The 25,012-nt window shown below is 53.2% G+C and overlaps 1 protein-coding gene and 1 long non-coding RNA gene across 6 annotated transcripts in view; one reads left to right on the forward strand and one right to left on the reverse strand.

Moving 5' to 3' along the window:
* ARHGAP26 (Rho GTPase activating protein 26) overlaps nt 1–25,012 on the reverse strand; it is a 166,247-nt gene that overhangs the window by 90,586 nt on the left and 50,649 nt on the right. For all 5 annotated transcript variants that reach the window (XR_003253041.1, XM_026063128.1, XM_026063126.1 and 2 more), the window contains exons 5-11: nt 21,921–22,022; nt 19,023–19,133; nt 17,616–17,720; nt 16,482–16,611; nt 15,966–16,066; nt 13,508–13,602; nt 4,816–4,894 (exon numbers count right to left, since the gene is read on the reverse strand). Coding sequence is in view for 4 of the 5 variants with exons in the window: in XM_026063128.1 (XP_025918913.1) it covers nt 4,816–4,894; nt 13,508–13,602; nt 15,966–16,066; nt 16,482–16,611; nt 17,616–17,720; nt 19,023–19,133; nt 21,921–22,022 (723 nt within the window). In the remaining variant the exon portion in view is untranslated. The remainder of the gene's footprint in view (nt 1–4,815; nt 4,895–13,507; nt 13,603–15,965; nt 16,067–16,481; nt 16,612–17,615; nt 17,721–19,022; nt 19,134–21,920; nt 22,023–25,012) is intronic.
* LOC112964697 lies at nt 8,319–10,822 on the forward strand. Its single transcript, XR_003253042.1, has 2 exons — nt 8,319–9,726; nt 10,459–10,822. It is a non-coding gene; the product is annotated as an uncharacterized LOC112964697 (long non-coding RNA).

The raw sequence follows: 25,012 nt of genomic DNA on the forward strand, positions 1-25,012 counted from the left end.
GGGCCACCAGCACGTCGCCGCTGCTGCCGGAGAGCCGAGCGGCTCCGGGCACAAGTGCGATGAGCGGGCTGGTCTCAGCTTGCCATCTAGTGGAGAGCGGCCCCTACGACATCCCGCCGCCCCCGGGGCCTTCTCCATTTTGTGCTGCCCTCCCGGAGGAACCCTCCTGCTGCAACGCGCCGCGCAGGACCGGCGGAGGCCGCCCCGTCCCGACCGGACGGCGTTGGGGGACGCGACGAGCAAAAAGCGAACGGTCTCCATGAGACGTCCCGCTCCTGCCGCCCGCCGCCAGGCGAAACGACGCCAGACCCACCAGGAACGCGGCACCCGGGCGCGAACGAGTGCTACCGCGACGGACCGCGYGTCCCTGCACGTCCGCGGCGCCGCAGGAGGCCGAGGAGAGCTTGAGCGTCTCCATAATACCTCAAAAATCATTTACGAGCCTTTGTGGCCCTCTGGGCTTCTATGAACTCGGCTCTAACCACTTCTGAGCCGTCCGGAGAGCCCAGCGCTGGCAAGCGGCATCGCATCTCCACCGGGGCCCTGGCTTGGAAGGGGAGCGGCGAGTCCCCGGCACCCAATGGATAAGCACCGGGGCCGCAACGACCGGGACCTGCTCCTGCTCCTACAACCTTACGGAGCATACGAAGGAATTGGGGGGGGGAGCAAAGACGGAAAGGCAAGAGCAGCGGTGGTGTGTCCGCGTTTCGGAGATCTGCCTCCCTCCCTGGAGAAGGCACGAAACACGGCTTGGAGCCGGCCGCCCCATCCCAGCTGACGGCGCGTTCGGCTTCGCGGCGTTAGCAAAGCCAGCCCCTGCACGAAATGCTTGCTGCGTTTTTACAGACTTGTATTGCTTTAAAGAAGAGAAAAGCAAAACAGAGCAAATCGAGCAAAGGGCAGCACGATGCGAGTGCCAGAACAGCCCTGCTCCGAGCCCGTCCACGTCCTACTGCCTCCGTCAGCATCGCAGGACGTTGCATCCGCCTTTTAACACTAACGTCTCCATCACCAATCGAGGCTCTGGATGATGGATTAATACAGCTCAACAGGGACGCGATCTAACATGCTTCATATTCTTAACCCTCTGCCTGCTCCTGTATGGCTAGGCTCATTTTTTGTTGATGAACATTTTTAAGTCCCAAACGCTTCCAAACACTAGTACACGTCTGCTTGTGCGGACGCGAGAATCACTCCCGAGCTTACCGGTCGGCTCGGGAGGCGAGAGCGGGAGCCGCTGTCGCTGCGACCGCTCTCGGGGCTGGCGTGCACGCTCACCACAGACGCGGCCCACAAAGCCACGAGCTCGCGGAAACGCTTATCTTCTTCAGCTCTTTGCTCCAAAGCAAACAGCCTGATTTGCACCTCTCAGTCCTACAACCTACCCCGTTCCCCCCCTCTGAGCCAACACAACTTCTGCTCGCGACTCGGGCTCCAACGGGGTTTCAGCATCACCCCGGGCTCCACCGTACACATGTACGAACTGCATCACCGGGGCAGGGGGACATAGGAAACTTGTCCTGAATAACTGGATGAAGATGAGGGCAACTGCTCTGTTATGGAGCTAACATCTTCTCCAATTTCCATCCTCTAACTTAAAAGAAAAATCAAAGTCAACACGGGGTTTTAAGCCAAATTAATAACAAGTGGTAAGAGTTAACAGACTGATGATAGCTATCTGGAGACTGCTTTGACTGTGAGATATATAATAAATCTTTTCAAGTTGTGACAAATGTCTTGGCTAATGTAGCCCATGTTCTATGTTTAGATCTTACTAAAACGTAGTACAACATTTGGTTTTAGTTTTTAAATTATAATTAAGAAACAAACTCCAGTCCACTTCAATCTAGCGCCTGAGTTTGCTGTGGGATCGCAGTCCCCACCACGCCAATCCTTCCCACACTCTGTGTCCTGCTCAACCAAGACATTCTTTCCAGTAGGGGGTTTTTTGGCTACAAAAATATATTCAAAGCCTCGAATGGAGAATTCTAGGAGTCCAAAGGTTAAATCCCTGTCTATTGCTCAAGGAAATCTCTGCGGAGTAGGTAACACCCCACACCCTTGTGTTGCAAGATAAGAACCCAAACAAGAAGACCAAAAATGCGATTTCCTGCAACTCTTGGTGGAGCCAGGAGGATAACTGAGGACAAGGAGCTACCTTGCCTGTCAACACACACCGGCTTCCCCACTAAAATGCCTCTTGGATCCATTTCCACCTGGGCTTCGTTCCCAGGGGCTCCCRCGCCACACCTGGAAGGCCAGCTTTCAGTGTCTTTAGCATTTAAACGCCCTGAGGTATTGCACCAACGTGTAGCAACAACCCTTGATGTGCTGGATGAGCGAGCTACCCGAGGCTGATGGGCACGAGATAGGGGACAAGGAGGCAGGCGGCAGCGTGAGGACCTGTGTGGTTTTCCACACTCGTTCACCTAACCAGCTTCTGAAACAGGCTCAGCCGGGCAGTCCTGCAGCTGTTGCTTCACAGCACCTTTCGCATGTACGGCACTTCACAAACAAGCGAAAAAACCCACAGCCTCTGACCAGAGGCGGCTGCAAATCGCTGGCTGCACTCCTGCAACCCGATCCCGACAGACGGGCCCCGCTTCTGTGCCAAATCCTGAAAACGTCAGCCGGTCAAAATGCAACCGAGGGCTCAGATTCATGCAGCTGCAATTGCAGGTGACTGCGTTTCACATCCTTACAGCAAAATTTTCCAGTGGAGGTGAGGCAGTGGGAAGTAGGTGAACAGGCTAAAGGAGGACAAGGCTCAATTCGGATTACGTGCAGAAATGTGCAAGGACGCATGTTTCGTTACTGAAAAAAAAGAAAACATTATCCTGCCTCCAGGTGCCACCACAGATGCAAAGGAGGGCTTGGTTTAAGAGGGAAAAAGACAGGTCGCATGCGGGAGCCGGAGGGGGTGGTACGACTTGCACAGGAGCATCTCCCACCGCGGCTGCCCCAGGGAAGGGCCACCCGGGCAAGAGCCGAGCTCGAGGAGGCCGACTGCCGAACAAGGGTCCCTTTCCAACAAACGTCAGAGAAAGAGAGCAGGGGTTGTCCTTAGTTCTTGGTACGCAACGCGCATTCAGGCTCGTTTTTGCTTCTCTACGCACGCAGCTCCCACAACGCCTGTTCTTGGAAACGAGTCTAGATGCAGCTGAGCGGCCTCGTCCCAGCAGCACAGCAGGGAGGGATCAGCGCAGCGGAGAGGCGGGATTAGCATCTGCGGCAGGTCCACGCTACACGGCACGTGTCCTCCTCGGGAGCGGGGCTTACCCTGCGTGGAGGAGGAGAGGCTCCGGGGCACCYGACCGCAGCCTTCCTACGAGGAGGGCACCAGGACAGAGCCAGGCTCCTGGCAGCAGGGCATGGCAGCAGGACGAGAGACAACAGGCGGAAATGGAAATGAGAGAGGTTCAGGCTGGGTATCCAGAGAAACTCTTCTCCAGGAGGACAGACAAGGAGCCCGGAGAGACTGTGCAGGCTCCTTCCTTGGGTGTTTTCAACACCCGACTGGATAAAGCTCCGAGTAACCTGCTTTGACTAGGATGTTGGACTAGAGACCTCCCGAGCTCCTTTCCACCTGAATTATCCTACGGATCTGCGTTTCAAAGCTGAAGACCTGACTGTAGTCCCCAGAGAACTGCTCTACCTGCAGTACACCGCAGCACCTTCCAACATGCATCGCCCTTCAGACCTCTGAATCACTGCGGATGAGTCAAAGGCGAGTTGCTCGACTAACAACGGCACGTGCTTAAAAACACGCACCGGACAGTCCGCCTGTCTCCTTGGTGTAACGAACAGTTTTTTCTGACAAACACCTCAGTGGCCCAGCTTGGGGGGTCTGCTCAGAGCAGGACCAGCCTGCGGCGGCGGGGCTGCTTCGGGCCGGGCCGGCCCGATCCCCTCGCCGACTCTCAGCTCATCGCCAGAGCTTGACTTCAGCCCAGAAGAACAGACACCGACTCCAAAACGTGCAGACTGTCCCGTAACAACCCTGGCTGCTCTAACTATCCGCAGAGTTTCTCTTCGCATCCTGCTACGCTTTTGGCCGTGCCGAGGCACTGGGGCCCCCAGGCTGACCGCAGGCTGCGCTCAAGGGCTGCTCCTCGGGTTCGTGCTTGCTGCCGCTCCGCCGCCGGCTTTTTGGAAAGGATCCAGGATCCCATCGCCTACACACGGCACCCACAGCAAAACRTGTCAGAGGGAGCCCGTTCAGAACCAGAGCTCTTCCAGCCCGGCGGGAGAGGGTGCATGCACAGGAGAACCCTCTGCATTGCCCGAAAGCCTCCCTCCTCCCCGCCAGCGCCGAGGAAGCCTGCGCGGCTTCGGCAYGACGGGAACAGGCGCAGCAACGCCGAGGCTATCAGGGACAGGGGCTACGCGCTTCAGCTCACACTAAATCTGCAGTACTCTGCCAGACCCAGGAACGGCTGCCAGATGATTTGCAGGACTCAAAAAAGAAAAGCCCTGGAAATCTACAGCGTATTTTCTTCCACTGCTCTTTTTGCCATATTTTCCTTTTAGCACAGCAGAGCACAGCAGCGTGTTTGTGCTGGCTAAGCCTACCCTCCTCCTTTCCACCGCACCTTAGAGCAATCCAAGCACAGGAGATACAGTATTACCTCAAATATTTAACCAAAGGATTAAACTATTCTCTTGGCAGATTGCGCGAGCTGCCCCACGGATACAGTTCTCACACCGGCTGGCAGGCTCCGCACGGCAGGCTGCTGCGCAGCCAACGATCTGCCCCGGGCGAGGAAAAGCTCTCCGCGTTCCTCCCCACCAGTTTTCACTAATATTTCTGCTCACCGGTTCCCGGCCATCCATCGCCTCCATCCAAAGCCTTCGGTCCTCTTCGGAGAGCGCCTGCATGGTGATCACGCCAGGCCTGCAGAGAGAAGGGGGACACCGTCAGTCGGCTGCAGGGAGGAAAACGCGGGTGGCAAAGACAAAACTCCCGGGAGGAGGTGACCTCTCTCCTAGCCGAGCCGGCAGCACCGGGGGCTGACCCCCGTCGAGCCTTCCCAGGGATGTCCCTGCAGGTCCTAACCCGGATGAATAAACGAGCAGACGACGCCTCCAAGAATCGACCCGCGTTTCCAGCGTGTCTTTAGAGCAAGAGAACCAGTGCGCAACGCTGGATGCCAAACTCTTCCTCCGGCTTTCGCCCACGCAGCTCACCAGCTGGGGCTAGCCACGCTCGTATCGGGGACAGGGGAACGCAAGGCACGAGCCGAACGGGCTCACAGGGTCCAGCCCCGCACCCAGCTCGCAGCAGGGACCTGCAGCGGCGTAAAGAATTTCAGCACCTTTATCCCCAAGATGTTCGCACCTGCGTAGCACCACCATTTCCCCGACTACCGCCGTACGCTGAGGTTGTTATACAGCGGTACTGATGCAGCTCCACGCCAAACGCTACCGTCAGCAGTGCCGTGCTGCGAGGAACCCCCCGAGAAAGCATCGCGCTGCGGCCGCGGGATGACGGCTGTTCACGACAACGCTGGCCCGGGACATTCCCTCCCGCCGCCGCGGCTCGTTCCTGCCCCCGTGCTGCTGTCCACCCCCGTTTCTACCAACACAACGGTCCGAGAGCCGCGCTGTAAATTCAGCCACTAAAAAATAACTCTATTTTTTTTATTTCAAAGAGGAGGGAGAAGGGGAAAGGACAGGAAAAGTAACTGCAAACAAGCAAGGGGAGCCTGGGAACAAAAGTAGCCCAGTCCTCCCCCTTGGGCACAGCACCATCTCGGCAGCTTCTGGACAACCTTGGACTACCCTTGTCCTTTACAGAGTTAAAACCTTCTTATTTACTCTGCCTACCAAGGTCATGATGGTCTTAAAGTGCAGAGTATTTGCACGCTCCCAGCTTCAGGTGCAACCGCGCACGTGCACAACAGAGGAACCGTGCTGCGGACAGCAAGAGCCAACGACATAGTCCTGCGGGACGCTGGACGGCCTGACGATTACTCTACTGCATCTGGGTATAAGCTGTCAAGCTTTCGATCCCAAATATCACAGCTTCTCTTGCAGCCAAGAAGTACAGAAGACAAAAAGCCTGGCAAGGCTCATGCTGCTGAGGCTGGCGAGCGGGGCTGCGGGTCTCCGCAGGGTCCCGGGCTCTGGAGAAGCAGCCGCCTCCGGCCTCATTGGGATTCCAGGCAGCTCCGCGGAGGGACCGCCGCGCCGCTCTCACAAAACCCGGGGACGGGGCATCGGCTTCAATTGCGGCGAGACGGCCCAGATAGCAAATCAGCTGGGGTTTCGGCTTTGTTTGTTTGGTCTAGTTTTTCTGCTTCCTTCCAAGTTATTTTCAGATGCATTAGCGCCGCAGCGCAGCTATTTCTACGCGAGGGAAGCGGACAGAATCCCTGGCAACGGGGAAACGCAGGCACGGCAAGAGGAACTGCAAGAATCCAACGTGATCAGAAATGTTTATCAGGGCTCTCTTTGCAGGAATACTTGTGGGTTTTCATCCATCAAAAGGATTAGAGCAGAGAACTTCTGACACTGCAGTTTCCATCCCAGGCAAAGCTCAAGGAATTCCAGAGAAGCAGCAGAAACCCAATCTGGAGGATAACTGCTCGTTGGGCACAAGGCTGCTCGTGGTGCAAGGGGGGGGATGAGCGATTTGACTTCAGGAGCAGCCAACAACCTACAGATAGCGTTCAGCAGAGCACGTAGACTCTTTTTGGTACTAAGTCCTCAACAACAGATAAGGCCTGGGAGGGTTGATTCAGCGGGAGAACGTAAGCTGCAGTAACGCTCTCTGCAAAAGCTGCTCGGTCCTTGATAAGAGCTGATCCTCTCTTAAAAAAGAAAACACTAGCAGGGGCTCTCCTGCTCGTGGTTTTGACCCGTTTTCTACTGTTTGCGTGGTACATATGGGCAAGGAACAAAGAATTCAGCCCTGTTCTTAATTCCACTCCCCAACCAAATAGGCAGTTCACATACTGCACACACAAGACAGCTTAACACAGTTTAACCAGTAGAAGCACTATGTTCGGGCTTGCAAGAAGCTTATGTCCAAGTAAACCAGACATAATGTATTTGATCTTCGCTAATCCCATTGGTGAGTCAGTCAATACTCACCAGCTTAGTGGTTTGGAAGTTTACTCATTTCAAAGGGAAGAGGAAACCACTTAACCATCACCCCATTTGAGAAAGAAAATGTTCAGCATCCAACGCCAAACGTTTTCAAAACACTGAACAAGGCTCCTCGTTGTGCAGAGACAAAGCGATTCAGAAGAGACGGTGGTGCCTAAGGAAGCGCAGCGGCACTCGCGACGGCGCCCGAGGACTCCTGCCCGCCTGGAACGAGGCGGCTTCTCCGTGGGGGACCAGAGACCCCAGCTGCGCTCTCGCTAAACTAGAACTTCACGCTGAGTTTAAAGCAAGCTGCTACTTAAGGAACAGGTATCCCAGTTGGACAGCACTGGAAAGGCTCTGTCTGTGCTAGGGAGATACGCAAAAATGAAATATGGGGATTTCTGCCTCCTAAGCTGCAACATTAAAACATTAAGAAATTTAAACCATTCACTTGTGGCAAACTTGACACGGGACTCTCGATAAGCGACAAGGTCCTAGAAAGACAGCACTGGTATCTCATGTGCCAGCTTCTCACACACACAAGTCAAAAAGGTGATAAAATGAAAATGCTGCTTCTGCCCTTGAGCAGATACCAGCTCTTCAGGCTTCACTTCAAAGTCGGACTTATTTAACAGCAGGAGGGGAGAGGCTGTGGAACTGAATTAAAAACCCATTTACATTGCAAACGGCACTGCGCTTCCTCCCACAGCCTTCCTTTGCCACAGCGGCCACTGCAGCACTCCACCGTGCAGAACAGCTTTCCCGGTTGTGACGCACTTCAAACGCACCCCACACGTTACGCCTTACTCACTATTTATTTGGACAACGCCACAGGGTACCACATGCTCAACAGTCAGGTAGGATGTCTGCAGCTGAAACGACGTCCTGCTAATGCTGGCAACACGCAGCTGCATCCAGCTCCCGCTGGCTGCAACCAGCTTCATTTTCACGGGGGCTCCTTAAGCATCAGCTGCCTCCAAGAGCGCGCTCCTTGGATTTTGGGTATCTCAGTTGTTCGGCGTCGAGCCTGGGACGAGGAGGAATTCTCAGAGCATCTTCTCTGACTTCCCTTCCCAAAAGACCAGCGATATTTATTCGTTTCCGTTCCCTGACCTAGTATCCTAATGTTTCTGACTACTGGAGCTTATCTACAGCGTACCTGCTGGGTAGCATCCGCCCCCTCCCGAAGGCCTGGCGCGGCATGCACACGCAGGCAACCTGCGGTCGTCTCCCGCACGCTGGCCAGACGGCTCACCCCAGGGAGCCCTGACGCCGTCCGGAACTGGCACGCCAGGACCCCGTTATGGATCCAAAGTCTAAAATACACAAACATCAACTTTTGCGACAAACAACATAAAGAACCTGCTGACTCGTTACTAGATGCTGCATCATGCGTTTCAGCCTTCAGACTCCAAAACCCTTTGCCTTGTTCTGGGTGTGAATAAATAAGGAAAGGAAATTTTGTCATCAGAAGGAAACAATTTCTGAACCGAAGGGGTGTGCAGGAGCATGAGACCAGATTAGCACATGGCAAGTGTGGTGCAAGAAAGCATATTTTCAGCATTTTCCAATCTGAAAATTAAAGAGACTTTCCATATGAGACCACACAGGAAATTTGAATTTTCTTAATATTTCAACTTTTGTGAACGACAGTCAGCGTTTAAGAAGCTGTGACTAAGCATGCAGAGAAAATGAAAAAGTCTGATGGCTTTTTCTGCTTCCAGAAAAACAAACAAATAATGAAAGCAATAGAAGTAGATAAGAACTTTCAACTCCTGTAGCAGCTTATCACACCGAGACGATCTAAACTGCTGAATGAAAACATAAGAACAGATTAATAACAGAGTCTCGAAGGCTGAGCAGAGCCGCGCGCACGGAGGAGAAGTTTTCGGGTCTGCTCGGAGCGGAGCAGCACACCCACGTGCCGCTGGGCCAGCCCGAGACGGGATCCCACAGTCACGGGAGCTTTTCCAGGCAGCAGCACCCGGCCCCGGCCCCAAAGCAAAGCGCGGATGGAAGGAGGAGAGAGCAGCTGTGGATAAGGAGGGACTTCATTCCTGAATTCAGCAAGTCTCCCGTGTCCGTTCTACGCAGCGAAGCTTCATCTCCTTCCATGCCCGAAACGCTCTCCCAGCGACCGCAGAGGAAAGCTTAAAGCGTTGTTCTGAAAAACGCAGCCACGATGTTCCTCCCGCGCGGGGGCCCGCTCCGACATGTGTCCCCGGAGCCCACGGAGCGGGAGAAGAGCAGCCTACATTTACTCATCGCTAGCCAGAGCGCGACAACCCCCTGAATCTCTTTGTTTAAAAGGTCACTGGAAACGCGACACCAGCGAAGGAACAAGTACAAAGCGTATCGCACGTGATGTCCGAGGCATCGCCGAAGCTCGCCGGCCAGAAGGGGCCGGGAACGCGAGGCAGAGGACGTAGCTCCTTGCAGTCGAGGCTGGGAGCAGGAAGGTGATCTGGACATCCCTGAGGCATGTGCCCAGAGCAGGGCCAACGCACACGCCTGCTGCAAACCATCCGGTCACCGGGAACGCTTGGAACGGCTTCATCGCAGGCGACTTAACGCGACGCTAACGATTACCGAGCCCGCGAGAAGCAYAGCGCCAGCCGCTATTGGGGCGTACAGGTAGTAAACCAGAGAAACGGCATTACGTGGACAGTTTTACTACCTTTATGAATGACTAAGAGAACAAACCCTAAAAATACGGAATACTTCCAATTCCCATAAAAGCCAATTGTTATTAGAAGCACTTAGCTGGAGGCCCAGAGCAATGACCTACATTATCCTAAATTACAAAGCCTTTGTCATCAGCTAAATGAAATACTCCTCCTCCTGAGGCTCATTTCGTAAGACACTGGCTGTCATCCCTGTGCACCTTGTTTATAAGGCTGATTCAATGCACGGGGACTACAAATGATTTAGTTAGAAAAAAGGGCGTTAACAGTAAACTGCACTATCCATTGGACTAGGGAAAGTATTTCAGCCAGACTAGAACACCGTTCTGGGGGCTAATTTTGCTATAAAGATAGATAATGCATTCTGAACAAAGTGTTAAAATATTCTTCTCTTCCCTCAGAGAAAACCAGAACTGTTTGCAAATACAGTGTTAGGAATTTCTTACTCCCTCTCACAAATAGACGTATCACAGCTTTTTAGTCTTCAGTATGGGGAACTTTGGAGTCTGCTCCTTATCAGACCATAGGAGAAGGAAGCAATGTTTTAACTACAGATCAGGCTCAAGATTCTCATTCGCACAGTGCTGAATTATTTTTAGAGGAGAAAAGCCAAATTCTTTTTTTTTTTTCCCCTCTCCTTTTTTTAAACTGACAATAGTTTCTCTGGGCATTATTTAAAAAGGTACAAGCCTGCACCCCACACTGCGCGTACACCAGCTTCCCGAAATGCAACGCTGACAACAAGTCTATTTTTGTGCTGACGGCAGAACGTAACGCGGGAAGAGCGAGCCGAGGCTGCCACCCCCCGGCTGCACCGCACGCCGGCGGCTTGAGCGCGGCCGCCTCACTCGCGATTTCACGTCCTCGCCCTAAGGCCGAGATTAGACGATATCCCCTCTCCTCACGCTTATCCTAAAGCACCTTCACAATCTACAACAGACAGAATTTGAAGAGCTACTCAAATTTCGTGGCAACGGGTGATAAAAATATTGAAGCAGGAAGTGAATATTTGCTCAAATAAACTTATATATGTACATTTAGCTATACACTTACGTGGCTGTTAGCACCGGATTTGACGCGTAAGCAAATCGTAGTTATGCAGAGTTATGCCAATGCCTCCGCGAGACAGCGGTATAACCCCAACCGGAGCTGCGCCGCGCCGCCGTCCTCCTGCCCGGTTAGCGAGTCCCGGGGCTTTGCGTGCGGTGCAGCCCCAGGGCCGCTGGCGGGTGACGGGCTGCTCCGGAGGGGATCCCAGCGGGGCGCCAAGGGGAGCCAGCCCAAGGCAGCGGGGAGGCTTTTGGAGAGACGCCGAGGGGATTCGCCAGCTGAAACGTGCCCAAACCCGCAGCAGCGCAGCAGTGCCCTCGTCCTCGCTGAGGACGGTGCACCGGGAGCTCAGCGTAGTCTTACTCTTGCCCTACACGTATTTCGGAAGGGACAACCCAATTTAAGTGTCCATCACAAGCACACGACATGTACAGAAAAATCTTTCCGCTCCCTTAATCCATCTCCTTCCAAGCTAGCTGTTTGAAAGGCAGTTTCAGACTTCAGGAGAAGTACCTTCTGGCGACATTATCACCTTCCCTCCCCACTACGCAGACGGTATTCTCAAAATCACGGTGCTCTCCTGTTTTGACTAATTTTTGTCTTTAAGTTGCACTCAGAAATAAAGGAGAAAATTGTTGCAAGTCAGAACACAGTACATGCGTGAGACAGACCAGCATCTTGGGGGTCTGTTTGCTTAATCATATTCAGACTTCCTCCATGGGGCTGAAAAGCAAGACATCAAGTTTCTAACTCCCCTATTGCTGGAGACAACCAAAAAACTGCGAGGCAACCCCCGCCCTCCAAACATCCCAGCCCCAAACTAAAAGCCCACGACCCAAACGAGCCTTCTTCATCCTACGGAAACAGGAGCATGGACAGTGCTCCATGTAGCCCTTGCTCAGGGACGGTCCATCGCTTGCGGTCAGCACACTTGGGTGAAGAGGTGCTCGGTGGCACGCGCGGAGCCGGGCTCAGCACGGCGTCACCCACGCGCTGCCAAGCCCCGGTAACCCCTGCTGGCAGGGGGGGTTACGAAGCAGTGGGCACGCCGCGCCTGCTACAGCAAAGCTGCGTCACTCCCCCGCTCTTCCCAGCTCTTTTGGAAAGCTCCGTTATTTTATACGGCTAATGACAAATTTCGATAACAGAACTAGGCAGAGAGCTGCCTGCGCGGTGGGGGGAAGCAGCCTCCGAGAGCCCGTTGCTGCTCTGGCCGTGCCCTGGGGCAGGGGGAATCTCTCGCAGCGGGAGCGAGGCGCGTGGAACGAGGTAAAAGAGCAATTTCTCAGGTTTCCCTCCTTTGCCGCTCCCTGCCATTATTTACATTTAGCAGGCATGTTTCTGGAGGAGCCTCTTGATCCCGTGCCCAGCGGGCTCCAGGCATCAAGGGGAGGTTCAGCTGCCTCCGAACACGCTGCAGAGGAAAACTATTGTGGTGGCTGGCTTCTCCTCCTCCTCCTCCCAGCTTTATTTCGATTTTCACATTAAAAAAGGAATCTCCTCGGGGCATAAGAAAAAAAAATCCCCCTGTCAGCAGAAATACCGCAGCCTCCTGGAGAGGAGAGCGCAGCCCCGGGCGGAGGGAGGCAGCCCCGGGATTAGCCCCGCACAGGCGGCGCATCCCCCCCTCGACACAGGCAGGGCTTAATCACCCCAAACCCCCTTCTGCTCTAGGCCAGCAGCGCAAGATGCTGTCACGGAAATGCTGAGGAAGCACGGGCCGGACAGGGAAAGGTGACGCGGATTATTCTATCTGACACGTTTATTTTTGCTGAACCTGGTTCAACCGAGACCCTACGAGCATTTGCACCGCAGCCAGCGAAGGGCAGAGAGGAGGCCTGGAAAACCGGCAGGCACCTGGCACGCAACCGCCAGGGCACAGACAGCTGGGGATGCTGGAGCTTTTGTAAACTGTGGAAGCTTCCTGCAGGGAGGCAGGTACGAGACAGTGACTAATGCCGCCTAGAACAGCAGCTCTAGCTTTGTTTTCCTGCTTATATATGTAAGCCACGCGTGATGCTAATTAGACACGATAGCAGGCTCTCGTTCCTAGGCGCTACAGATTAAATCCACACATACATCTGGCTCAGTTGCTAAGTGGTAAATCATGTCAGAAAGCATTTACTTTTGCAAGAAGAAGTGAATTTAAAGTGCCAGGAGATGCGAGCTGGACTTCCATTACCAAGCATCCACGGTGAACCAGCAATAGCCAGTCTCTAGCACAAAAGCTGAAGTTATTTGAACACATACCTGATGCTGAAAAGAGGTGTCATGTCCCTGCCAAAACACATGCAGGGCGTCCTTTCCGTGACCATTTGCCTTATGTGGTCAGTCGGCAAAAGTGCTAAAATGCTATTAAAGTTAGAGAGACTTGAGTAAACTCAGCACCTTGTAAAATGAAGCACTAACCCAACATATCGAGAGCACCTGGCTAGGAACACCAGCGAGAAGTATGTTTCCATGGACCAATGGTTTCCTTTTGCGGAGGGTGCAACTAAAGGGCAAGACAAACACTCCTGAAATTGCAGCAGAACTATCCCGGAACGCCAGCTAAACACGAGCGCAGTATTTAGCTGTTTGCCGCCTGTGCAGCCCTCTGCCCGCGAGCGCGCAGGGGCCCTCGGCACCCCGGACTGCACCTCCCAAGGCTGCRACGCCCCGTGTCAGCTCGAGCCACTCACCGGTCCACTGCTTCCACGTCAAAGCAAAATCTCTTCTCGATTGAGTCGGTCTTCCGTCGTGTGCAAGATTTGAGGATAACAGCTTCGTCTTCTCCCTGGGAAGACAAAGAATTGTATATTCGGCTGAGAACAATCAACCACACGCCTGTCCTCAGCACCCGCTGCGCTTTCAATTCACAAGCTCAAACCAGAGAAGAGGTTTGCCAACATCAGCAAATCCTCGCCTGCTAGAAATACAAGTTTATATAGCTGAAATGAGGACTGTCCTTTTACCCTTGCAAATGGGTTTCATCCAAAACTTTCATAAGGAACATTTTTTTCTGAATGCACACAATAAAATCATTAAATTGTATGCATTAAGCATCCCATGACCCATGTTTCAGGCCGCCAGGGAGTGCTGGACCACAATTCTGGGGCAAAGTCAGCTTTATTTTCCATTGCTTAGAGCTTATCATAGATCTGGCTGTCAGTTTTCACTCCAGAGCTGGCTGCATTTTTGGCAGCATTCTGTACACAAGCACTCTTAAGGGGAGCAAACATGTCTTAAAATGTTTATTATACAACAAAGCAATGACAAAACCATTCTCCCATCCAGGCATCTGCATCCAAGTTGTACTGGATTTCCATATGCCGAGCAGCAATCTGCTAGTATCCGTGTACACTGCTGTCCTCTGCTGGACAAAACCTCTGCTCAGCCCCTGCGAGTACAGAGAATTCTTCTTTTGCAATTTTAAAAATCCGCTGATGACTCAATAGAAAATAAATTTCTGAATGAGTTCCTGGAGAGGGCCATTTTTCTGTGCTTTCCGTGCTGCTCATAATGACACCTTGGCTGACCACCCTGTACCCTGACATCACCATTTTCCTGGAAACATATTTAGGGACCCAGAACAGGCCCGGAAAGGAAGACTTTGGAGAGCTCTCTGCAAGGCTCCTACCTACGGCAGCAGCAGGGCTACCTGCTCCCAGCTCTGCAGGCGCCGGCTCGCTGCTGGCGTGGGGCGGCTGTCCAGGAGCCGAACTCTCTGTCTGGCATTCCAAGAATGCCACGGTTTTAAACCGACTAATATCCAGCTCCGGCCGCAGCCTGAGGCGGTTTCGTGAGAGCACGCAGCGCCCTTCGCGGTCCGAGCGCGGCAGGGACCTTCTGCAGCACTGGATCACGTGCCGCTTGCTGCCTGCTCCAGGCAGATCCCCGAAACACCCGGGGCTTCGGGAGGCCACGGAGCACCCGGGGCTCTCACCGGGGCTCCAGAGCAGTCGCTGGCCCCAGGCTGCAAACACGCTGGCGCCCGCGGCCGTCAGCGCGGGGTAATTCTCACCGACGCACCGTTCACGGCACGGACACGGCTGTCCCGTATCTCACGCCAGGAAAGCCGAGAGCCCCAAAACCCTATGCGAGGCCCTAGGCGAAGCGCTGCCGAGCCCGGCCGCCCTGCGCGAGGAGCGCGCGGCCCCAGGACGGGGGGAGCCCCCATGAAACGCGCTGCAGCGGCCGATGATTACAGGGCTGGGGTACTGCACAGCTGAGTTACGATGAAGATGCTTCGAGGCAAGAGGAAATTAACTTCCAAACTTGTTCTCCTTACAGTCACTGCCCCTTGCCAACAGGGAGCCAGGCAAAAGCCTGCTGAGCTGCCAGGGGCATCTCTCCTTGGAAGCGGAGAGCCTCAGCCCCGGCAGCGCTGCCAAGCCCGTCCTCGGGACCAGCTCCCCCTCTGCCTCCGCGGGCCAGCGTGAGCCGCCCGGCCAGGCGTGATCCCCAGAGTCTGCTGCTGCTCCGGTTAAAATGAAATAATTTTATCGGCCAAGCCACAGGGGTTGGGGAAGGAAAAAAAATTATAGACAGATTCTCTTCTCTGGGGTCCTAGAATAGGGACCAGGGACTGGAAATCAGAAGTTTGCGGAGTTGGGGCAGGATGAGTGCACACGGTGTGACTCTGTGCAGCTCCCAGCCTCCTGCTTGCTTCTTCSAAAAGCAGAAAGTCCAGTCTGCTGTGAACTCGCCCTTATATATAACTGTGTGCAGACGCAGGCCTGGAATACAGGGCTAGAGCAATTCCTGCATGCATGGGAGCACAAAATAGCGCTACGTCCAAAGGGCACTGCTCGCTCAGGAAACCAGCTCCTCTGCGAGGGCAGCTGACAGTTTCCCAGAGAATTTGTTTCTTTACAAGGCGCAGAGTTCACTCCCCATGTGGCATTCGCTCAGCCTGGAATGAATTTGACCCAGTTCACTTGCATTTTTGTCACCTTGCTAAAAATGGTTTCAGTCTGAGCTCGACAGAGGAGAACGAGATCACTAGAGAGCCTGTCAGCGCCGGAGGGGGAATGGCTTCCAGAGCTTGTCAGCAGGTTTCGTTTGCCATCTTCCTTGGAGGAAGAGACAGGCACGCCAGACCTCTCCCTGCACGAGCTGTCCTAACTGCGTGCAATCCCGCTGTGTACCGGCACTCACCCCTTTTCCTCCAGATTTCTGGTCAAACGGTACCATCGTTATCCTCTTTGATTCCCTCTGATATGTGCAATAATGCTTCACCCAGGAAGTCCCAAAGTGACCTGCAAAGTAAATGAAATTTTTATTCCCAGAAACGGTACAGTTTTAGTGCACTCCCATTAATAACCTGTATGTAACGATCACTTAACATAACAGATTATTGTCCCTATGGTTCTTGTTGTACTTTACAAGTGGAATAAGCATTATTATCCCCATTTTGATCAGGGGAAGCTGAAAGAGAGTTTATCAGTCGCTGGTGGTGATTCACAAGGAGAATCTGGCTCCCAGCTTCATATCTTAATAACCCACCCATTGGGCCAACCTCTCTCACAGAGACTTCGTAGTTTGCTAAATGAGCCTTCATCTCCTGYGCCCTGCTAGCCACATTCACGCGAGCCCTGGTTTTGCCAGGTGCCTCCGACCGGACTCCCCGGGAAGGCAGCACAGGACGTGCCAGCGCGCGGCACCGACACCTACGTTTCTCCTGCACGTAGAGGTAACCCTCCATGGTGTACGGGCTAATGTTCTTGTGCTCATGAGGATTCTCCTTCATCTTCTTCATCAACGATTCAACCTCCGACCTTGTTCCTTCAAAACGATTTCTTGTCTGTAAATTAAGGTAGGCACGTATTATCCTCCAGTAGTCACGGACATTGCAGAATCAAACACACAAAAGAGCGAGCTGGGAAATGACTCTTCTGTCCTTTGTTTTTCCATTCTGCAAGTTGAGACAACTTCAATAAATTCTGAAGCCGGGTCTCCAGCCGCGCTCCTGCGTGGTAGTGAGGACCCGGATGGCAGCAGTCAGGRCAAGCCGGCGTCTTCACCCTAACGCGGACAGGACCGCGCTGTTTTGAGGAGCGCCAAGCGGGGGGAGACTGCAGGCGGGAGACCCTGGAGCGAGGTTCCTACAGTCCTCGCTGAAAACGGGGCCAGAAGAGCCCATTGTCAGCCAAAGAATAGTTTTTCCTGGGCCTGAACTTAAAGAAAAATATTACAGCAACTGCCAAGTTGTTTGCTTTATGAGTCTTCTGGAGAAGTTGTTTAAAAAGAATGAAACCAGTCTAAGCCCTTTGTAGAAAGAGAGTAATTTTATAACAAAAGAGGAAAGCAAAGCATGTTGCAATGCCAACACGCCAAAGAAAACCGCTCCAGACACAGGCCCAAGCCAGGCTCGCAGACACTAACCACATGCCTGGCTTCGGGGGTGCCTGGGGGCAGCTCTCCTCTCCAGCAGCCCTGGAGACTAGGCCGGCAAAAAAAATGAGGCACTTCCTAAGACAAACAACGTTTGGAAATACTTGCAAAATGGTCTGAAACACTCACTAAAACTATGGGGCACCCAGTGACGTCTGCCCACTGGCCAGCTTCTCCTGAGAAAGTCTGGAGCTCTATATTTGGAATGCCATAAGGAATAAATCGCCATTTAGGTTGTCTGTATGATGTAGCATTATTTACAAAAAAAATATTGCTTTCAATTACTGTCAAACCTCCTGGTTGATGGCACACACACAAAAAAGGAAAAAAATCATAATTAAAATATAGCAAAAAAACGTTAGTTTGGTCTGCAAGACAGTCGCGGTCAGGCTCACACGGCCTTCTCACACTTACGTTCTGGATGCTGATCGTCAGCTCTGTCTTGAAATCGCTGAAGTCCTTCGCAAGTTCGTAGCCGTGGTGGTAGAAGGTGAAAAGCCCCTGCAGAAAAGCCAGCAGCTGCGTTGGGGTAGAAGGGATGGAGATGGTCAGTGGAGACCCACAGCCGCTGCCGAGGGGCAACGCGCGCCCAACAGCCCGAGGCACAAACAGTCCCCGCGCTCATGCCAATGTCCCTGCTTCTCYGAGCCCTGTCCACCCCCTGCTTCCAGCCCAGCATCCCCACAGACCCCCCGAGCTCACAAAAAATCTGCTTTGAATGATCTCGTATAAATAAATGAATAATGCACAACTGAGCAAACCTCCCCTTCCTCGGCTCGCTCTCCTCCTCCCTCCCTTGCACTATTTAAACACTCACTTCTCTGAGAACAGGGTCAAGACTTGTTGGGAAAATCAGGCCATAAGCAAACATGCCCAAAGTCCTGCTTCTCTTAACTTTGATTTATTCTTCACTTAAAAGGAATTACTTTTTGCAAACAGCAGAGAAGGTTTTACATTTCCTAGAGGAGCTTTAAAAGACTTAGCACCTGAGCAGAAGTACATGTCGGGAAACTTATTTTTTCAACTTTTATCATTCCTGCACTCTCTTTTCCCCCTGTAAAAGTTACAGTTTGCTTCAGGTTCCACTCTCTTTTCCCAGTCAAGTCTATTTTCCTTCTAATGTAGTCTTCAGCTGCCAGCGGCRCTGCAGCCTGAGAGCAAGCAGCCCCAGCCCATCACAGCAGAGACGACAGCCCAACCAAACCTGGCAACGTTCCCAGTCCGCGTGTGACCGCTGAGCTGAAGACTGATGGCTCCAGGCCCCAGTGCTCGCAGAGGGCGTCCCGACACCCAGGTGAAGGACCGAGGGCATCACCATAGACACTTCTTTTCCTTGCTTCCCCCAACTCTCTCTCTCAAGGAGGCGCATGGGTTGAATTTTCCGCTCCCTGGAGACCTCCCTGACACTTCCAAACCCCACTGGCCTCTCCGGTGCACGCTGGGAACCTCCGCGCCAGCGCCTGGCTCCCTGCGGAGCTGCTGCCTGCTCCGAAAACCTTCACCTCATCTCTTCTGGCTGGCCTGGGCCAAGAAAAACCTAGCACTTCTTTGCTGTGACAAAGGCAGCGGGGCAACACAGCTACGGGCACCCAGCCTGGCCGAGGTGCCATCTCAGCCCCGGGAAGCGGGCCGAGGGGCTGTGCCCTGAGCCATGCCCACCTGTGGGGCCACCACATATGGGTGCCACCAGTGTTGTCCAGCCCTTATCCCTCAAATAAAAGGGAAAACGTTTCACATCGTTTCAAACAAGCCAGCTGGTATAAAAACAACACGCCTGTCAGAAACGTTTTGCAGGCTAAAGGAGTTTGAACATTCACTTACAGGTTCCACAAACTCAAACATCTTCCTTTCCTGGACTTCTTGCACCTTGAAGACATACTCCAGGGAGACTTCGTAAAAATGCTGCCGAACCAGGTCCACCTGGCTGTCTGCCTACAAGCGCCACGGAGATTAAAGAGGAAACACAAAATCACTACTGACAGCGAACATTTGGCTTCAAGATTAGAAGACATCTGGGTCTAATGGGAATGAGTCCATGCAGAACGTAAATTCAGCTTCAGACACCAGTGCAGGGCTGGACAGATGGCATGGTGATTAAATATAAACTTGATTCACACAAACAGGCTCTTTCTTCAGCTGAAAAAAATGCTTTTGATGACTCATGTTCTCACCTCCTTGACAGCTGTGTAGAAAAGCACGCATTAGAAGCAAGACATGAGAAATCTCTACATACTTGACAATAAGAAACAATTCTCCATTTTCTGGAAAGCACCACGAAGGGGAATTTCCAGGAACGTTCTGTGTTTGAACAAGGTGGTGTACGTGCCCCACCACCCTCTAACAAGGACATCTCAKTTCAGCGGGTCAGCAGATAGCAACTCCCCACTGCTTTGAAGCTAAAGCCCAAGTGAGCCCAAATAGGGATACGCCTCAATCACAGTGCACAAAAATAGCCTCATCGTGTACGTGCACCAGAGCCACCACGTTCAGAGCAGGGGAAGGAGTACAGGTGCCACCTGGCTGCCTTCCTGTGTCATGGATTTTTACTATTTCCATAGGCGAAACTTTGTGCAGAACACCCTGGACCTGTGATATAAGGGAAGTCAGTCCAGGCGATCTATGATCCTTCTGACCTTGATTTTGGTCAACTCCGTGTTGGTCTAAGATCCTCCAGTGCAAACTGATTGAGTCATCTTTCAACAGGAGGCAAATTCTCCTATCCTAACTGAGGACTAAGGAGTATTTAACACCTTGGAGTCAGCACCCAGGGAGGCTGGGAATTATTATTACTGTGTTTTACAAAGAGGTAAAACTGCAGCTTTGTCACAGAAGACAAATTCTGCCTTCTCCAGAGGCACCAAGCTATTCCCTCAGAGGCTGCACCAGATCCCCTGCGATGCAGCGTGGACAGCAGAACCGCTCAGCAGGACACAGGGTGGTAGGACCTCCAACTCCGACTCCTCTGTCATCCTCACCGCGGCCTGGGCAGTACAGGACTCCCAGGAAGACCCTTCTGGGGTAGGCGAAGCAATGAGCCAAACCCGAGGGGCAGGCTGCTTCGCACATCCCGCCAGAGCTGAACATGCATCTGCTTTCGTACTCTGCAGACACAGCTGGCAAACATCCACTTCCTCTTAACAGGAACTTATTCTCGATTTTCTCTGTGACAAAGCCGTGAAATGGTATATTTTCACCATGACCTGCCATCAACACTTGTACTATGTATCCACAGTGCAGAGTCTGAGATATTTAGCAAACTGAGTTCTGAAAAGCAGAAAACATGATGCAATAAAGTGACTTTGCCAGCAGTTAAGTGGCAAATTAGACTCAGTGTATTATTTAATTGGTCAACAGCCAAAGCAGCAGAGAATTCCCATGGTTTTTTTCTCTCCTCCTTTTGCTACAGCAGTTGCACATGTGGCCGCCAGCATCCTCCAGATGTGGACAGCAGGAGGAGCACAGGAAATATAAAACACCAAATCTCCCAGACACAAACTCGTCTCCTAGGAAGTCAGGGTGTCTAATAAAGCTTTGGACTGCTAATAAGTGGTTGGTGTTACTTTTTCTAAAACATTATTGTCACATCAGTAACTTTTCCAGGCACATCTGCCGTTCCTCCAGCCCCCTCCCCGGAAAGCCTGTTTGCAAGTGGGAGAATGCCCCGGGCAGCCCAGCAGCATTTCCACACTCTGCTGGATGCCACATCTCCATCTAACAACATGAACGCTGGACTGCTGTTTTCACCCATTTCTCTGTAAAGTTTGAGTCATCAAAATCAGCTTCCTAGTGCAGCGGGGAAAAAGAGGCTGGAAACATGAACACCCGAACTGGGGAGCAGGCACCAGGGAGCACCTTCCCTTGCTGCAAAAGCCGAGTCGGAGGTGGAAGTGCCAGCAGATGGCACCAGCCGCCAGCGCGGCCGAACCAGCCTGGCCTCAGCGGTAAACAGCCGGCGGGATGTATGGCAACCCGGACCCTTACCCCTTCCTCGACTCGGGTTGGGAGGAAAGCGATTATTTGCTCCACGGACGCATCTGCACTCTTGACTTGGGCTACGTCCCCAGCACTGCTAGACACCGTAATGAAACCCGAGTTATTCCAGTGCAAAAGTCACTGCCTGTGCCCCTCGAGCCCCTCCAAAAGGGCTTCGTGACCTACCAGCTTTACACTTAAAAGAAAGCGCACGCATCCTGCAAGGACCAGCCGAAAGCGGGGCCGGTTCAGGGTATCCCAGACTTGGGAGAAGGGACTGAAAACTGAGTGCCGTCACCCAATAAGAGCATTTGGCACAGCAGCAAACTATGTCCCGACTAAGTAACAGGCTTCTAAGGCAGTTTAAAAGCATTAAGCCTGATCGCTCTTCCCAGGAAGCACAAAGGCAGCACAGCCATTTCCAGAGAAGGAAGCCAAAGACATCCGTGACATCAAGGCACACAGGAGGCCTCCGGCAGAACCACTTCCCTTTTGTTACCTTCTTTAATTATAAACTCGCTGTCCTTTTTGATTGCTATCCGTTTGGGGATCTCTCAAATCTACGTACCGAAACAGCTCTGTCCCTTGTGATAAGAAGAGGGCAAAACGCTGCCACTCGCAGCCAGAATGAGGGAAAAAAAAATGAATCTACATCCAGGAAAAACAAAGCAGTAAGCTGCATAATGTATTCAAAATGATGTCAACACCAGGTACTACTAGACATGGAAAACTAGAGGTTGGTCTCACCTCCTGGAGCTGGGATTCTTTCTTCTTAGAAGACAAGTTTAAATGCTTTTCTAGGACACCACAATACTTCTCAGTCTCCTTGTCGTATTTCTTTTTGGCATCCTACAAAACAGAACAAAAAGTGTCATACCAGATACAACACTAGGAGACTGCAATGGCATCGTAGCTGCATTACGCAGGGCTTGCGAGTCCCAGGCACGAGCTAACCCCCTTCTGCAAAGCCTGTACCGGACAGGCCAAAACCCAAGGGGCACCGAGCGGACGCAGGAAAAAGCAAAGGATTTTACGCAAGCCAGGCAGCGCCGGTCGGCGCAGCAGGTTCAGGACGCAGCGGCTGTGCCGCTCTCGGGGGAGCGGGACAAATGTTCTCTGGTGGGGACCGAAGTTCCCCTGCAACGTTCATTGCTTTACTGATGGGAATTTCATCAGCTAACGCATTTCCGCCAAAACGAGCGAAGCGCGAGGGGCGCTGCGGGAGGGCTGGTCTCTGCGCAGGTGCCCCAGCCCCAGGCGAGCGCCGCTCTTCAGCCCACGGGCAGAAGCTCCAAACGCGGGCTCGAAGACGGGGACACACGTCCACCGCAAAGCAGGCTGAGGCCATCAGCTGCCTCTAACTGTGACCATCAGGCAACGACGGGAAAGCGGATTTCACTACCAAAACCCAAGACTTGGGAGAGCTTCTTCTCTATCACCAAGGCCCAAAGCTCATTAATGCTTCCAGTCCCAGCACTCATCCAAAGATAACACAGTGAGGAAAGTGTTTGCTACCCAGCTAATGAGAACATCATCACCAGTTTCTCATCCCATCCCCTGCCAAACCCAGCAGTGGGTTATCCTAGCTGTTGCTCAGGATGATGATAGAGTAATTTGGTTATTTGTGCCAGGAGTGTCAAAGGAGGACATCAACCTTAACTTTTCTTTTCCACCCTCATCGCAACAGAGGTCAGTCGTCAACTTGCACACGCAGTATTCAGAAAGCTCGAGCAAACTTAACCCTCTGCAAGAACCTTGTTTTCTAGAGCCTGCACTAGGCAAAGAAGCCAGGTTTATTTTAAGTTTCTTCTAAAAACTTATAGCAACCCTAAAACCACACCCGGAGAAGACACGCTTTGAAGGGCCCAAGTTGGACAGAAAATGAAGGAAGTGGCAGGACAGCAGCTCCCCAACCCCGAGCACGCCTGCTTTTGATCAGCTGCACATACACAGCGCTCCGCTCACGTCGTTCGCTGGACGTAATGCAAGAGGCTCTCTGCTCGCAGGCCAGCTGTAGATGGTGAAAGAAACCTGGGCACCGGCCAGCCCGTAGTATCAAAGTAAAGGTGTCAACAACAGCCTCCCAGTACGGTCCCCCACCCCTCGGCTTCAGCGCACCCATCCAGATTACAGGCTGCAGGCATCCGCGGCCCGTGCCAAGAGAGGGAAAGGAAAAACATTCCTGAAAGAGTCAGGAGCAATCAGCTTTCACCATGTGCTGAAGCTTCCAAGTCCTAGAGAGCAGCACGGACAGGAAGATATCAGGCAAGTTCAAACCACTAACGCAACAGCAACAGGAGCCGAAAGAAAAATTAGGCAGGCATTTGGGCCAAAAAACGGCATTCTGCGACAGCTGCGCTCCCGGGGTGGACAGGCAGAAAAGCAAGGGCGCAGGCGGCGATTCCCGAGAGCCCTGGCTGCACGCAGGACGCATCCAAGGGGCGCAGGGCCAAGGCACACACCGGGAAAACAACGCCGCACGGCCACAGAGTGCCTTCCCCGGAGCCGCTGCTGAGCGGCCGCGCTCTCAGGCCCCCGCACAGCGTCCGCGGGACCCCGGCGTCCCGTCGGTCCCCCCTCGGCATCGAGATGGGGCTCGGAGGGCGTCGCTCCGCCCCAGGGCTCGTCGGCAGCCAGCGCTGCTTCCACCGAGCCGGCACGGGAAAGCCCAGGCCAGCTCGCGCCCAGTCCTGCCGCCCGCATCCGAGCGGCACGGTCCACTCACTTCCTCCCACGCTCCTGTATTAAAAGCAGCATTCGGCAAACAAAACCCAGGGAACGGGCAAACATGCCAGTCCTGGAAGTTAAACCACGAGCTCCGGCCTTTCTTCAAGGTGCCAACTATGAAATCCACAGTCGACGTCTTATTACATCTATAGGGGAGGCACAGCCACACCAGCAGCGCCCTGGGGGAATTTCCAGCGGTATGGACACCCCCGGTTAGCCCCCGCAGGCACGCCGCCCCCACCACTGGCCCCTTCCGCCTTTCCTATCCAAGCCAGCACACCCGAGCGTATCTTTCTAAGGTCGCCAGCGAGAAATAAGGGCAGGCAGCCCCCAACGGTTTGTCCGGCGGAGGCACTGCTGTCGGCACGGGAGAACGGTTATATCCGCAGGAGCTGCCACGCGTCAATAACTGGCTCATTTCTGAAGGACCGCTTGTTTTTTAGCTGCGCAGAACAAGACAGGCCGGCCCAGGCGGACGCACCGTCGCGCCTCCCCAGTGCTCCGGTGCAGCGGGGAGCTCAGCACAGCACCGCAGCGCAAATACTGCCCTGGCTTGCTGGCACGCGCTTCTCGCAGGCAGCAGCAGGTTGTTATAACAACAGAAGAGCAGCGGACAGCATTTTTCATTTCAGAACAAAGACAGGAAAGAAATTGGAAAATAAAATAAAATAAAAGCACAGGCTGTGTCTCACAGCAGCTCTCAGACATCCTGGGGCAGGGGCCAGCTTTCCCCAGGTCCACCCTTGCCGTTAAACGCCGTCCACGTTTCCACAGAACRTTCCAGGGGCTCGTGCGGGACGGCAGAGAACAGACCCGAGGCTTTTTTCAGGCAACTGAAAATTCGTCTGAAAAAATGCTAATTCTGGTTTCGAGGTTTGGAGGGAGAATAAAAATTTACTTAAGCCGGCAAGTGATTTTTGGCCCATGGCTCACCTCTGCACATTGCTCGGTTACAGGCAAACTCGGAAACACTGAGGTGCTTTAACACGAGCTGGAATTGTCCCCGTCTCTCCGTCCCGCAAGCAAAGGACTTCTCCCCCGTGTGCAGTGACCAGCTCAGACCTGTCCCTGTCCCCGAGCAGGCACGGCCATCRCTTTTCACGTTTCCTTAG

Source organism: Apteryx rowi, unplaced genomic scaffold (genome assembly GCF_003343035.1).
Source record: "Apteryx rowi isolate R43461 unplaced genomic scaffold, aptRow1 scaffold_2, whole genome shotgun sequence".
NCBI classification, from domain to species: Eukaryota; Metazoa; Chordata; class Aves; order Apterygiformes; family Apterygidae; genus Apteryx; species Apteryx rowi.